General features: G+C 43.9%; 1 protein-coding gene across 2 annotated transcripts; it reads right to left on the reverse strand.

Moving 5' to 3' along the window:
• Nucleotides 1-6,226: 6,226 nt before the first annotated feature.
• On the reverse strand, nt 6,227-11,705 carry LOC106560651 (volume-regulated anion channel subunit LRRC8B). Of its 2 annotated transcripts, none has more exons than XM_014123730.3 (5): nt 11,484-11,705; nt 10,556-10,702; nt 8,439-10,385; nt 7,868-7,957; nt 6,227-7,433 (listed from the first exon to the last, which is right to left on the reverse strand). In XM_014123730.3, exons 2-5 carry the CDS (start codon nt 10,691-10,693, stop codon nt 7,143-7,145), a joined length of 2,466 nt encoding a protein of 821 aa, XP_013979205.1. In that variant the 5' UTR covers nt 10,694-10,702; nt 11,484-11,705; the 3' UTR covers nt 6,227-7,142. The 2 variants fall into 2 exon arrangements, with proteins under 2 accessions (XP_013979205.1, XP_013979206.1); XM_014123731.3 differs by lacking the exon at nt 11,484-11,705 and adding an exon at nt 11,268-11,441.
• Between the last annotated feature and the right edge of the window lie 2,430 nt (nt 11,706-14,135).

Below are 14,135 nucleotides of genomic sequence, written 5' to 3' on the forward strand. Positions count from 1 at the left end.
TCTTAGCTAGCATATACATATCTCCCTGGCATATAACATAATTTATGCAGCAGCATGCAATACATTTTTGGACTCACCTTGTTGTGAAGCACAGCCGCGAGCTGCCCAGTGACACGAGCCTACCAGACGAGCTAAATCACTTCTATGCTCGCTTTGAGGCAAGCAACACTGAGGCATACATGAGAGCATCAGCTGTTCCGGATGACTGTGTGATTACTTTCTCCATAGCCGACTTGTGTAAGACCTTTAAACAGGTCAACATACACAAGGCTGTGGGGCCAGACGGATTACCAGGACATGTGCTCCGGGCATGTGCTGACCAACTGGCAGTGTCTTCACTGACATTTGCAACATCTCCCTGTCTGAGGTTGTAATACCAACATGTTTCAAGCATACCACCATAGTCCCTGTGCCCAAGAACACAAATGCAAGCTGCCTAAATGACTACAGACCCAAAGCACTCAAGTCCGTAGCCATGAAGTGCTTTGAAAGGTTGGTAATGGCTCACATCAACACCATTATCCCAGAAACCTTAGACCCACTCCAATTTGCATACCGGAACACTTATTTGAGAATGCTATTCATTGACTACAGCTCAGCGTTCAACACCATAGTACTCTCATAGCTCATCACTAAGCTAAGGATCCTGGTACTAAACACCTCCCTCTGCAACTTGATCCTGGACTTCCTGATGTGCCGCCCCCAGGTGGTGAGGGTAGGTAGCAACACATCTGCCACGCTGATCCTCAACACTGGAGCTCCCCAGGGGTGCGTGCTCAGTCCCTTCCTGTACTCCCTGTTCACTCACGACTGCATGGCCAGGCACGACTCCAACACCATCATTAAGTTTGCAGACGACACAACAGTGGTAGGCCTGATCACCGACAACGACGAGACAGCCTATAGGGAGGAGGTCAGAGACCTGGCCAGGTGGTGCCAGAAAAACAACCTATCCCTCAACATAACCAAGACTAAGGAGATGATTGTGGACAACAGGAAAAGGAGGACCAAGCACGCCCCCATTCTCATTGACGGGGCTGTAGTGGAGCAGGTTGAGAGCTTTAAGTTCCTTGGTGTCCACATCAACAACAAACTAGAATGGTCCAAACACACCAAGACAGTCATGAAGAGGGCATGACAAAGCCTATTCCCCTCAGGAAACTAAAAAGATTTGGCATGGGTCCTGAGATCCTCAAAAGGTTCTACAGCTGCAACATCGAGAGCATCCTGACTGGTTGCATCACTGCCTGGTAGGGCAATTGCTCGGCCTCTGGCCACAAGGCACTACAGAGGGAAGTGTGTATGGCCCAGTACATCACTGGGGCTAAGCTGCCTGCCATCCAGGACCGCTACACCAGGCGGTGTCAGAGGAAGGCCCTAAAAATTGTCAAAGATCCCAGCCACCCCAGTCATAGACTGTTCTCTCTACTACTGCATGACAAGCGGTACCGGAGTGCCAAGTCTAGGACAAAAAGCCTTATCAACAGTTTTTACCCCCAAGCCATAAGACTCCTGAACAGGTAATCAAATGGCTACCTGGACTATTTTCATTGTGTGCCCCTCCAACCCCTCTTTTTACACTGCTGCTACTCTCTGTTGATCATATATGCATAGTCACTTTAACAATACATTCATGGACGTACAACTTCAATTGGGCCGACCAACCAGTGTTCTCGCACATTGGCTAACCGGGCAATCTGCATCAAGTCCCACCCACCACCCACCAACCCTTCTTTTACGCTACTGCTACTCTCTGTTCATCATATATGCATAGTCACTTTAACCATATCTACACTGCTCAAAAAAATAAAGGGAACACTTAAACAACACAATGTAACTCCAAGTCAATCACACTTCTGTGAAATCAAACTGTCCACTTAGGAAGCAACACTGATTGACAATAAATTTCACTTGCTGTTGTGCAAATGGAATAGACAACAGGTGGAAATTATAGGAAATTAGCAAGACACCCCCAATAAAGGAGTGGTTCTGCAGGTGGGGACCACAGACCACTTCTCAGTTCCTATGCTTCCTAGCTGATGTTTTGGTCACTTTTGAATGTTGGCGGTGCTTTCACTCTAGTGGTAGCATGAGACGGAGTCTACAACCCACACAAGTGGCTCAGGTAGTGCAGCTCATCCAGGATGGCACATCAATGCGAGCTGAGGCAAGAAGGTTCGCTGTGTCTGTCAGCGTAGTGTCCAGAGCATGGAGGCGCTACCAGGAGACAGGCCAGTACATCAGGAGACGTGGAGGAGGTCGTAGGAGGGCAACAACCCAGCAGCAGGACCGCTACCTCCGCCTTTGTGCAAGGAGGAGCACTGCCAGAGCCCTGCAAAATGACCTCCAGCAGGCCACAAATGTGCATGTGTCTGCTCAAACGGTCAGAAACAGACTCCATGAGGGTGGTATGAGGGCCCGACATCCACAGGTGGGGGTTGTGCTTACAGCCCAACACCGTGCAGGACGTTTGGCATTTGCCAGAGAACACCAAGATTGGCAAATTCGCCACTGGCGCCCTGTGCTCTTCACAGATGAAAGCAGGTTCACACTGAGCACATGTGACAGTCTGGAGACGCCGTGGAGAACGTTCTGCTGCCTGCAACATCCTCCAGCATGACCGGTTTGGCGGTGGGTCAGTCATGGTGTGGGGTGGCATTTCTTTGGGGGGCCGCACAGCCCTCCATGTGCTCGCCAGAGGTAGCCTGACTGCCATTAGGTACTGAGATTAGATCCTCAGACCCCTTGTGAGACCATATGCTGGTGCGGTTGGCCCTGGGTTCCTCCTAATGCAAGACAATGCTAGACCTCATGTGGCTGGAGTGTGTCAGCAGTTCCTGTAAGAGGAAGGCATTGATGCTATGGACTGGCCCGCCCGTTCCCCAGACCTGAATCCAATTGAGCACATCTGGGACATCATGTCTCGCTCCATCCACCAACGCCACGTTGCACCACAGACTGTCCAGGAGTTGGCGGATGCTTTAGTCCAGGTCTGGGAGGAGATCCCTCAGGAGACCATCCGCCACCTCATCAGGAGCATGCCCAGGCGTTGTAGGGAGGTCATACAGGCACATGGAGGCCACACACACTACTGAGCCTCATTTTGACTTATTTTAAGGACATTACATCAAAGTTGGATCAGCCTGTAGTGTGGTTTTCCACTTTAATTTTGAGTGTGACCCCAAATCCAAACCTCCATGGGTTGATAAATTGGATTTCCATTGATTATTTTTGTTTGATTTTGTTGTCAGCACAATCAACTATGTAAAGAAAAAAGTATTTAATAAGATTATTTCTTTCATTCAGATCTAGGATGTGTTGTTTAATTAAGTGTTCCCTTTATTTTTTTGAGCAGTATACATATACATACTACCTCAATCAGCCTGACTAACCGGTGTCTGTATGGAGCCTCGCTACTTTTATAGCCTCGCTACAGTATATAGCCTGTCTTTAGACTGTTGTTTTATTTCTTTACCTACCTATTGTTGAAGGTATCTGTGACCAACAGATGCATATCTGTATTCCCAGTCCATAGATTAATGCCTCAATTGACTGATTTCCTTGTACTGTAAAATCTTTGAAATTGTTGCATGTTGTGTTTATATTTTTCTTCAGTGTAGATGATACAGTATCTGTCACCTCATCAGTCACACCTGGACTTCATTACCACCTTGATTACTTACCCTAACCCTTTCATTCTAGCCTGAGAGCTAACCCTCATTCTGGCTTTCACCAGCCGTCTTTCATTCTAGCCTGAGCGCTAAGCCTCATTCTAGCTTTTACCAGCCGTCTTTCATTCTAGCCTGAGAGCTAACCCTCATTCTGGCTTTCTTCTTTCATAATAACAACCATATTTGCAGCCTAACGTTGTTTTTTTGGTATGGTAAAGTCCATGCCTCCACATCTCCCTTTTCTAGTAAAACATCTACAGGAAATATCAATTAAATAGCTTTGAAGATATCAACATCCTGGCCTTTTCCTCTGCATTTACTGTATACGCCAACCTTTACAATAACCGTTATGACTACTAAAAATGTCACTGAAAGGTACTAAGTAAAACTGTATATGATTTCATTCAAAGTTATTAAGTGGTTATACTCAAACATATGATAACCTGTTGGAAAGTGATTATTTCTCGATCTCAAAACTGAGTCATCCTAATTAGAATCCATTAGGGATTATCAAGCCTCTATCAGACGCCATGTTGAAATCCTCCCGGAAGAATTTATGTTTGAGCCTCAGGAATGGGGGACTTTCTAGGGGTCAACAAAAGAGTTCTGCTGTGGTAGATGTTCAGAGTGTAAGTGAGTCCAGTCAGGAAGGATGTGAGCCATGGTAGTCAGTGCAGGCAGCCAACAGGCGTCTATAGTGTTGTTTCCCATCACACAGACAGACAACCTGTCTGCCTCCCAGTATCCTCATGACAACCTGTCTGTCCCCCTGTATCCTCATGACAACCTGTCTGTCTCCCTGTATCCTCATGACAACCTGTCTGTCTCCCTGTATCCTCATGACAACCTGTCTCCCTGTATCCTCAAGACAACCTGTCTGTCTCCCTGTATCCTCTCAAGCTGTGCATATCCTTTAATAAAAATACAGAAACACAGTAGTGGGTTAGTCAAATTCTACACACTGTTATTACAAAACATCTCTCAATGAAATGAAATTGAAATAGAGGTTGACTTGACATAGTACATTTGTCAACTGTTAGCTTACAATATTATGACTAATTAATAGATTATGCACCCCGCAATTCATGACAACAAATGCTTGATGTGGTGTTAGCCAGACATTTCAAAGGAGTGAAATAAACATTTCAACACCAGCTAAGTATCTGTGAGTCTCTGCCCAGGGCTGAGGCTGTTGTTAATGTGAGCTTCCTGCTACCTCATTTACTGTTTCCTGTTGCAGCCCAGGCTTTGGGCTCTGGCGCCTGCTCAGAGACACCCTTACCTGTATTAGCGCCACAATTGGATAGAGTCCAGATATCTAAAAGAGGGAGGGAGAGAGAGGGAAAAAGTTTTCAAGTTGAAATTCTAGAGAAGCTGATTCAATCCCAGGCAGCGTCATAACGATGAATTCCGGTCTTTGGCCGTTGTTGTAGTGTGGGTTGGTGTATATATATATGCACAGAGTACCAGGGAGCAGTATCATTTCATCCACTGGATAAGACTAGAAACATATCCTTTGGAGATTTACCTGCAAAAGAGCATCACATTTTAAACTTACAATGGTAAGTACTGTTGAGAGAATTGGTTTATGCCTTAAAATGAAGATGCACCAGTTAGTTTATATACATTTCAGACAGCCAATGCATTTCTCAGTCTGTAAAGTATGGCTTGATGTTGTCTCCACAGGACTTCTGCTCTGCTTCACAGCAAGCCAGAAGCCCCAGCTCATGGATCACCCTCTTCCTCCTGTACTCAAGTAAGAAACACATTTCAGAAGATCTATGCATTTCTAAAATCCCACTCATGTAAACTCATTCATGTACTGTATGTCAATATTGACCTTTTTTCTATATGTCATTCCTCAGTTGTCACAATGTGCACTAGAGTAGAGGGCTGGTCCTACCATCACTCCAACAAAACTATGAACTGGGACACTGCTAGAAAGTGGTGCACGGAGCACTACACTGACATGGTGGCCATCCAGAACCGTGGAGAGATCTCCCACCTTAAAGGTTCCCAAAGCACACACATTCATGGGTCGTTCGTCTTTTCAGTTCGCTGCAGCTAGCAACTGGAACGAGCTGCAACAAACACTCAAACTGGACAGTTTTATCTCAATCTCTTCATTCAAAGACTCAAATAATGGACACTCTTATTGACAGTTGTGGCTGCTTTGTGTGATGTATTGTTGTCTCTACCTTCTTGCCCTTTGTGCTGTTGTCTGTGCCCAATAATGTTTGTACCCTGTTTTGTGCTGCTACCATGTTGTGTTGCTACCATGCTGTGTTGTCATGTGTTACTGCCTTGCTATGTTGTTGTCTTAGGTCTCTCTTTATGTAGTGTTGTGATGTCTCTCTTGTCGTGATGTGTGTTTTGTTCTATATTTATATTTTTAATCCCAGCCCCCGTCCCCGCAGGAGACCTTTTGCCTTTTGGTAGGCCATCATAGTACATAAGAATATGTTCTTAACTGACTTGCCTAGTTAAATTATTATTATTTTAATTGTGGATATGGGCTGATAGACTTGCCCAGTCTTTCAAAAACAGTGTCACGGTTAAGTTCACAAAATCACACTTTTATTTGTATGTGGCACGAGTAACACTAAGTCACCCCAAATGTGACTAGTCTGACCACACAGGCTAAACCAAGGCAATCATCATTATAAAAACAAATGGTTGTGTTATGAAATGCCCAACAGGAGCTCAGTATAAAATGTAAGTATTTTTTTTATCAAACAGAACTTGTCAGTGGTCCACTGTAAACAATGACTGTATGTTGTACTTGGCAGCAACAGAATGGATTGGAACATGGAGGGTGTTCATTTGGAATAGTCATATTACATTACTATTATAAAAGTAAGTCTTTTCCCGTTTACTAGTACTTAACCTAGGTGACTAGTCCTTTGCTCTGATGAGCCTTCAAACGTATACAGTTTTCGTACTCATCACTGCATTCTCTACCAGGAAGTTGGTTGGCCCTTTTTGATGTCAACTAGATTGATACATTGCTATGTTTTCATTTATAAAGCCCTTTTACAAAAACCATCACTGTACCTAACATCATTACTAACCTTTAGACCCCTGGTCTCAGGGATGATTAACTCTGGAAATTCCTTTGGTTTCTACTGAGTTAGGTAAATCAGCTTTTAGTTTTCTTGCACCTTATTTGTTGAACAATCTTCAAAATGTTCTGAAATGTGATGTTTTGGTGCTTCTAAGGTAATTCAGAAATCTGACTGAGGACCATACTACTGATGAATGTGTTTGTTTTTTGACCGTTTTTCTTCTGATCGCACTTTGTATTTTATATTTTAATATGTGTATTTTCTGTCATTTTTGTAATTCAGGGCTCATCTGTAAAAGAGACCTTAGTCTCAGTATGACTCCCAGATAAAATAAAGGTTCAATAAGTATCCCCTGTGGCTAGGCCAGGTAAACCACGTAGGCCCTACTAATTTGGGGGTAGCCCCATCACATGGAGTATATCACGCTGCAGGGCGTATCTCCATGTCCTGCTGTATTACAGATAATGGGGTTACAGATGAGAGCATTCCCCACTCCTTCAGCCTCCATTTTCCCCAGGTACTCCTTATCAGGCCTCTGGAAGCCCTCCTTGACACTGGGGGGCAGAGAGTTGAGCAGCCCCTCCTCAACCAGCAGTCCACTAGGCATCAGGCTGTGGCACTCCTCCAGCTCGGCAGGAAGGCTCTCCAGCTGGTTCCCCCTCAGGTCCAACACCACCAGGTTGGTCAGCTCACTCACCTGCACGGTTGAGGTCAATTCCATTTCACTTCAGAAGCCTTTCCCAGAATTGTTTGTGTTATCAAGTCAACTCCTTTTCACTGGAATGAGTGACAAGGTGTTGACATGATAGCACAAACAGACTTGCACTAAGGCTATTCAATTCAGGAACAATACAATACGATATCCTTTATTGTCCATGTACATGGAAATTAATTTTGTGAAATCAGCATACAAATACACAACAAACAAAACAAAACACTATCATACATGCAATTCAGAAAACCCTGGAATGATAATAATTAATGCATACATAATTATTCACAGTCCCTGCCGCCTACTGTCCAACCATGTATTGGGCCTACATCTGTCTTTTAGAAAACCATTGAGGAAAATTTGAATTTCAGTTGACTTCCTGAATTGAAATAGAATTGACCCCAACTCTTCTCACTTACCTGGTGGGGGACCACTGACAGGTTGTTGTGACCTAGCAGTAGGGACTGGAGGGTCTTACACTGGAACATGCCTTCTGGGAGATGGTCAATCTAAGGTATAATAGATAAAACAAATGGATTCTGATTACAAAGTTGCAATTCAGCCTGTCGTTCTGATCTCTCTCTCTCTCAAAAAAAGGTACCTATATATTACCATTCTCTAAATACAATTTTATTTAACTAGGCAAGTCAGTTAAGAACAAATTCTTATTTTCAATGACGGCCTAGGAACAGTAGGTTAACTGCCTTGTTCAGGGGCAGAAGGACAGATTTGTACCTTGTCAGCTCAGGGATTCGATCTTGCAACCTTTCAGTTACAATGCTCTAACCACTAGGCTACGCTGCGACAATGATTTAACACTCAGTTTTTACACTTGCTTTATAAATCTTTTAGGATTGTGGGCTAAGTAAACACAATCAAATAGCCTACACAACTACAATGATGTCCACGTGTCTGTATGAAAAGAAAGTTCCCAAAAACTTGATTAATGAATGAACACATTAAACGTGCAATCATATATAATATACATACATTATTGTTAGACACATTGAGGAGCTGCAGTCTCTTCAGTTCCTGTATTTCAATGGGAATGGCAGACAGCTTGTTGTGACTGAGGTCTAGCAGATAGAGTCTGCTGCACAGGAACAGCTGTGCTGGCATGCAGCTGATGAGGTTATAACCCAGGTGAAGCTGCTCCAGGTTGCCAAGCACTCCAACGTGGACTGGGATGTAAGTGATACTGTTGTACTTCAGCTTCAGGATAGAGAGCTTGGGAAGGTGCTGGAAACTGATGATCTCCTCAATGGTTTTGAGGTTGTTCCCTTTGAGGTCTATTTCTTGCAGGTTCTTCAGGCTGAAGATATGACTCGGTATCCGCTGGAGATCACAGTTCAGTAGCTCCAAGCAGGTGAGCTGTGACATCATTTTCAGACTCTGCAGGACAGAGAGTTGGGTGCCTTCGTTGTCGACGGAAAGCTTCTGTATCGAGGGTATCGAGTTGGTAATCACTTTCGGCATCGTGGTGATGGTGCACTTGATGAATAACACCTTCAGATTCTTGAGCTTGGGTAGGCTGTTGACGAACGTTGTGTTGTCCTGATTGAACATATTTCCATACAGATAGAGCTCAGTCAGGTTACACAAACTGAAAACCCACCAGGGAGCCTGTTCCACCTCTGTGAACTTCATCCTCAGGATCCTCAGGTTCTCAGAGAGAAACCCCAGAGCCATGAGGTCTACGGTGGCAGGGGAATGATCCAGCCAGATCTCTCTCAGGTTCCCAAGCTGCGTAAGCTTCTGTGTGAGCCTAGGATCAGGTATCAGCTGCAGCTTGAGCACCTCCAGCTCCCTGATATCGAACACGGCCTCTGGGATGCCGCTGAGGAGCATGAGATGGAGCTCTATCTGGTCCTGAGCGTTACGCATCACCTTCTGGGTCAGCTTCTCTAAAGGCCACATGTAGTTCAGGTTGAGCTGCCTCAGTTTCTTCTCACTGACCTCTGAGAGGAAGACTGCAAAGCGTTTAGAGAACAGAGGGTTATACTGGTCCAGGAGGTGGAGGATGAAGGCAAAGTCATTCTTGACATCGGGGATGTCGCTAAAGCTGCTCTCCTCCCTCACTGAGTCAAAGGAGTACTCCCTGAGAGAGTTTCTCATCATCCACCAGAAGCTGTAGAAGCAAGTCAAGCTGTAAATGACCATCAGTACTGTGTAAACCAAGGAGAGGAGCCAGAAAATGGTGGCCAGTGAGTGAACACAGTGAAAGGGCTGAAACGGCATCAGCGCTTGGGAATCTACCACACAGTCAACGTCAAACAGGATATGTGAGGCTGCGTAAGGGATATAGGCCAAGGTGAACAGCAGAAACACAATCTTGGTGACTATCTGCCTCATATACAAGTGATAAATGATGTCTTTGTCCTCCACGTGTACCTTCAATTTCTTCACCTTCTCAAAGATAGCTTTGGCCTGCTCACCTTCCTTTTTGTCTAAAACGCTAAGAAACTCTGTCCCCATCGGCCTTCTGCTGCTATAGTCTGATGTTGAAGAGGTCTGGAGGGCAGGACTACACATGCTCATTGAGGGCTGGGCCCCACCCTGCTCTGCCACTGTCTCTGACAAGGCCCGGGTGGTCCAGGGAGAGTCACAGCATTTGTGTAGAATGGAGACAAAGTGCATGAGTCTGGAGCTGGTGCTAGGGTACTTGAACCACAAGTTGCTTATAATCACAAGAGCCAGAGTTTCTAGCATCACGACGTAGGGGAAGAACTTGGCGAACCAGTGGAGTTGTTTTTCGTAGCACACGGCGTCAACGTAAGCATACTGCTGAAGATCTAGCTTGTAAAGGCCCTTGGGGAGGAGAGGGAAGCTGGCTTCAGTAGTGACATTCCTTAATGTGGTGCCTCTATGGTTAAAAACCACACAGAAGTCATCTGATGTCATCTGACAGGGGACGCAGACGATCTTGCGGAGGGTGACCTGCAGGCAAGGGAATTTAAACATAAGGAAGCATCAGAAACGTCATAATAACCTGGAACTAAAGCCTTTTACACTGGGAGACAGATGGAATGACATTGAAAATAACAAGAGCTTGGTGAAGAAAATCACATTAAAACACAAATGAAACATTTTCTGTTAAAATTCCTTGCCTGCAGGGTTCCTCCGAGGGTTCCGATTGAGAACATCATGATGGAGAGGTAGTGGCTGAAGACGTCCCACCAGGGCTGGAGAACACGGTACAGGGACTGGCCCTGGGCAAAGTCCTTCAGCTCACCTTCTGAGAGCATCTCAGCTGCCTACATGGAAAAAAACTCATACATAAAGGAAGGAATAATAACAGTGTATTAAAAGCAAAAAAATATGTTTTAAGTGAGAAATTAGGCTGGTTTAAAGCCAAAAGAAATAAGGAAACATGAACACCACAAGGCCTAACTTCAACTATGCTCTACCAGGGTTTTGTGCAAATAAAACTAATATGAGTCAATTGGTTACAACAATGAGTTTGAAAACCAGTTTTGAGTTTAAACTCTGAAGCAAGTGTAGGGCAGGGGAGGCTGCCTGTAAAGTTAGACTACTTGTTTGATTTTCATGAAAAAGTGAGAGCCGATGTACTGTACTTTTGTCTTTACTAATCAATAATTGTATTATTAGCATTTTACCAGTAATGTTGTATTATCAAAATATGTTTAGAAGCTAGCTACAGTAGCTGCCTTAATAAGGCCCTCATCTAACGTTACATGACAGCTAGCTAACGTTAGCTAGTTAGCTTAAGTGTAGCTAGCTAGCTAATGATGTTACCTAAACAATACCTTTAACTAGCTAAATAGTAACCAACAAAACATTGACAAAAACCGTAGCTACTTCTATTGGTATTTTCTTTGAAGAACAACACGAACTTCATGTGAATCTGATGGCACACTGTTAGTTAGCTAATAACATCACAGATAGAACAACGAGAACATAATTGATAATATCTAACAAGAGAGTCTGAGAAAAAAGATGAACTGCCGATGAGCATTATTGACTAAGTGACAGCAAACTGCCCGCTGTAAATTAAGGAGACACAGACACACACACCTCCGCACACTGCTCCTAATCTGCAGGTTTTTTTTTTGGTCTATAAACTTGTAGAGAGTATTTTGACAACATCTATTTAGGAATATTAAAACACTTCCTGTTTTTGTTCCCCGATCACGAGTATCATCAGATCCAACTATAAACGGTCAATTACGAATAAGAGTATGGCCAGGTTGGCATACCCCTAGTCTTTTCAAAGGCCGCCACCTCGACCTAGATGACAGCCTGGACACAGGGGTAGACGTAATATAGTAAATGTAAATCCGACACACTCTGATGTTATGTTTAGTCTGGTATCTATTCATTTGGGGATGTTAATCATCCATTGTGTATGATATGTTGCGAATTTGCTAAACATGATATTGTTTAAGAATTCCAATTTGTTGTGGCTAACATTAGCTAGGTGGCTAACGCTAACATTTGCTAGGCTAGGGGTTAGGGCTAGGGTTATAGGCTAGGGGTTAGGGGTAGGGTTAAATTTAGGGTTAGTGGTTAGGTTAAAGACTAATTAAAAGCCAATTTATGTTTGATCTGTCAATGTGGTCGAAGGCTCTATATGGAGGGTGTGACACAATTGCGCAGCCTCCGGAGGGATGCAGAGGCCAAATTTAGCTCTGTACCGGATCGCTGTGCGCCTCCAAAATGTTATAACAATGCAGAGAACACCGTATAGCTCCCGTTGACATAACTGATGGTCGGTAGATGGGGACGGGAGGTCCAGTATAAACACAAACTCACTTCCTTGACAACGTCCTTCACAACAGCTCTGCTCAACAGCTCCGTACTGCTCCGCGAAGCCCAATAAGTATGAATGCCTTGACTTCTGCAGATGCCTTATCACTGACGGCAGATTGACCATGCAGCATCTTTTAGCTAACATCCCTAGTAGTTACAAAGTAGCTAAAAAGTAGTAAGTAGTTGCAAAGTTGCCTAAATGCTAAAGTTGTTCATGATGAGATTTGAACAAGGGTCTAGCCAATGAGACCCAGCTGCGACCTAAAAGGCCTTCAGACCTGTAACCCATCCATTTCAACACCATACCTCAACGTTTTATGTCATCTAAAGAGAAGACGTGAGTTGTGTAGTTAATGGACTCGCACATGCTGTTTATATCATGTAAGCTAAAAGCCCATTTATGCTTGATCGGTGAATGTGGTTGGAGGCCTCATATGGAGGTTGTGACTCAATCGCGGAGCCTCTGGATGCATGCAAAGGCCAAATCAAGCTCCGTACCGCATCGCTATGTGCCCCTCAAATTGTTTAACAATGGGGCTCCATATAACTCCGTATTGACATGAATAGTTGAAAGTAGGTGGGGGCGGTACGTCCTGTATTCACAAACTGACTTTCTTGACAATTCCCTTCACAATAGCTCTGCTCTGCTAAGAGCAAGAAGCATGAAAGCCCTGAGATCGGCAGAGGCTGCATGTAGTAAATATCTGTACAGCCACTTCAGATTACAGATCACCATATGCAGAGCCTTTAAATATAGGGAAAAATGCATATTAGTGTTTGCAATGTCTGACCTTTGCAGGATTAATGGAGGCGGCATGGTCAAAACCGATGTCTGCATTGGCCCTGCAGCATTTACTGCGATACTTCTTGCGCTTTGCGGAGCAACACAGGCCTGTTGAGCAGAGTTGTTATGAAGGTAGATGTCAAAGAAGTGAGTTTGTGTTTATACAGGACCTCCAGCCACCCATCTACTGTCAACCAATCATGTCAATGCGGAGCTATACGGTGCCCTCCACATTGTTATAACATTTGGGAGGCGCAGTCGGTGGAGCTTAATTTGGCCTCTGGATGCCTCTGGAGGCACCGAAATTGCGTCACACCCTCTGACCACATTTTCTGATCAATTATACATTGACTTTTGGGCCTATTTGTTAGGTTTGGGAGTTTGATTTGTTATTATTAGCTTGTAACTAACACATATCGTTAATACAGTCTTTTGTATTGCTATTATTAGCCTATGCATTGCTACATGTGCGTTTATTGAGTGTTGCCATTGACTGTTATTTAAGCAGTGTTTATCACTGATGAAAGGATTTATATAGCATTACATGCACATAGATCCTATTCAATTCAATCATACAGTTGAAGTCAGAAGTTTACATACACTTAGGTTGGAGTCATTAAAACTCATTTTTCAACCACTCCATAAATTTCTTGTTAACAAACTATAGTTTTGGCAAGTCGGTTAGGTCATCTACTTTGTGCATGACACAAGTAATTTTTCCAACAATTGTTTATAGACAGATTATTTCACTTATAATTTACTGTATCACAATTCCAGTGGGTCAGAAGTTTACATACACTAAATTGACTGTGCCTTTAAACAGCTTGGAAAATTCCAGAAAATGATGTCATGGCTTTAGAAGCTTCTGATAGGCTAATTGACATCATTTGAGTCAATTGGAGGTGTACCTGTGGATGTATTTCAAGGCCTACCTTCAAACTCAGTGCCTCTTTGCTTGACATCATGGGAAAATAAAAATAAATCAGCCAAGACCTCAGAAAATAAATTGTAGACCTCCACAAGTCTGGTTCATCCTTGGGAGCAATTTCCAAATGCATGAAGGTACCACGTATGCAAGTATAAACACCATGGGACCACGCCGCCGTCATACCGCTCAGGAAGGAGACGCGTTC

This window comes from Salmo salar, chromosome 10 (genome assembly GCF_965601325.2).
Source record: "Salmo salar chromosome 10, fSalSal1, whole genome shotgun sequence".
Taxonomy (NCBI): domain Eukaryota; kingdom Metazoa; phylum Chordata; class Actinopteri; order Salmoniformes; family Salmonidae; genus Salmo; species Salmo salar.

Bases quoted from the DNA above. Each gene is read 5' to 3' on its own strand.
- LOC106560651 (XM_014123730.3), bottom strand. From the start codon at position 10,693: ATGCTCTCAGAAGGTGAGCTGAAGGACTTTGCCCAGGGCCAGTCCCTG. The intron at 10,386-10,555 runs GCAAGGAATTTT...CCTTGCCTGCAG, and splicing joins CCCTCGGAGGAACCCTGCAG to GTCACCCTCCGCAAGATCGT. The intron at 7,958-8,438 runs GTATGTATATTA...ATTATACCTTAG, and splicing joins TCAATGTGTCTAACAATAAT to ATTGACCATCTCCCAGAAGG.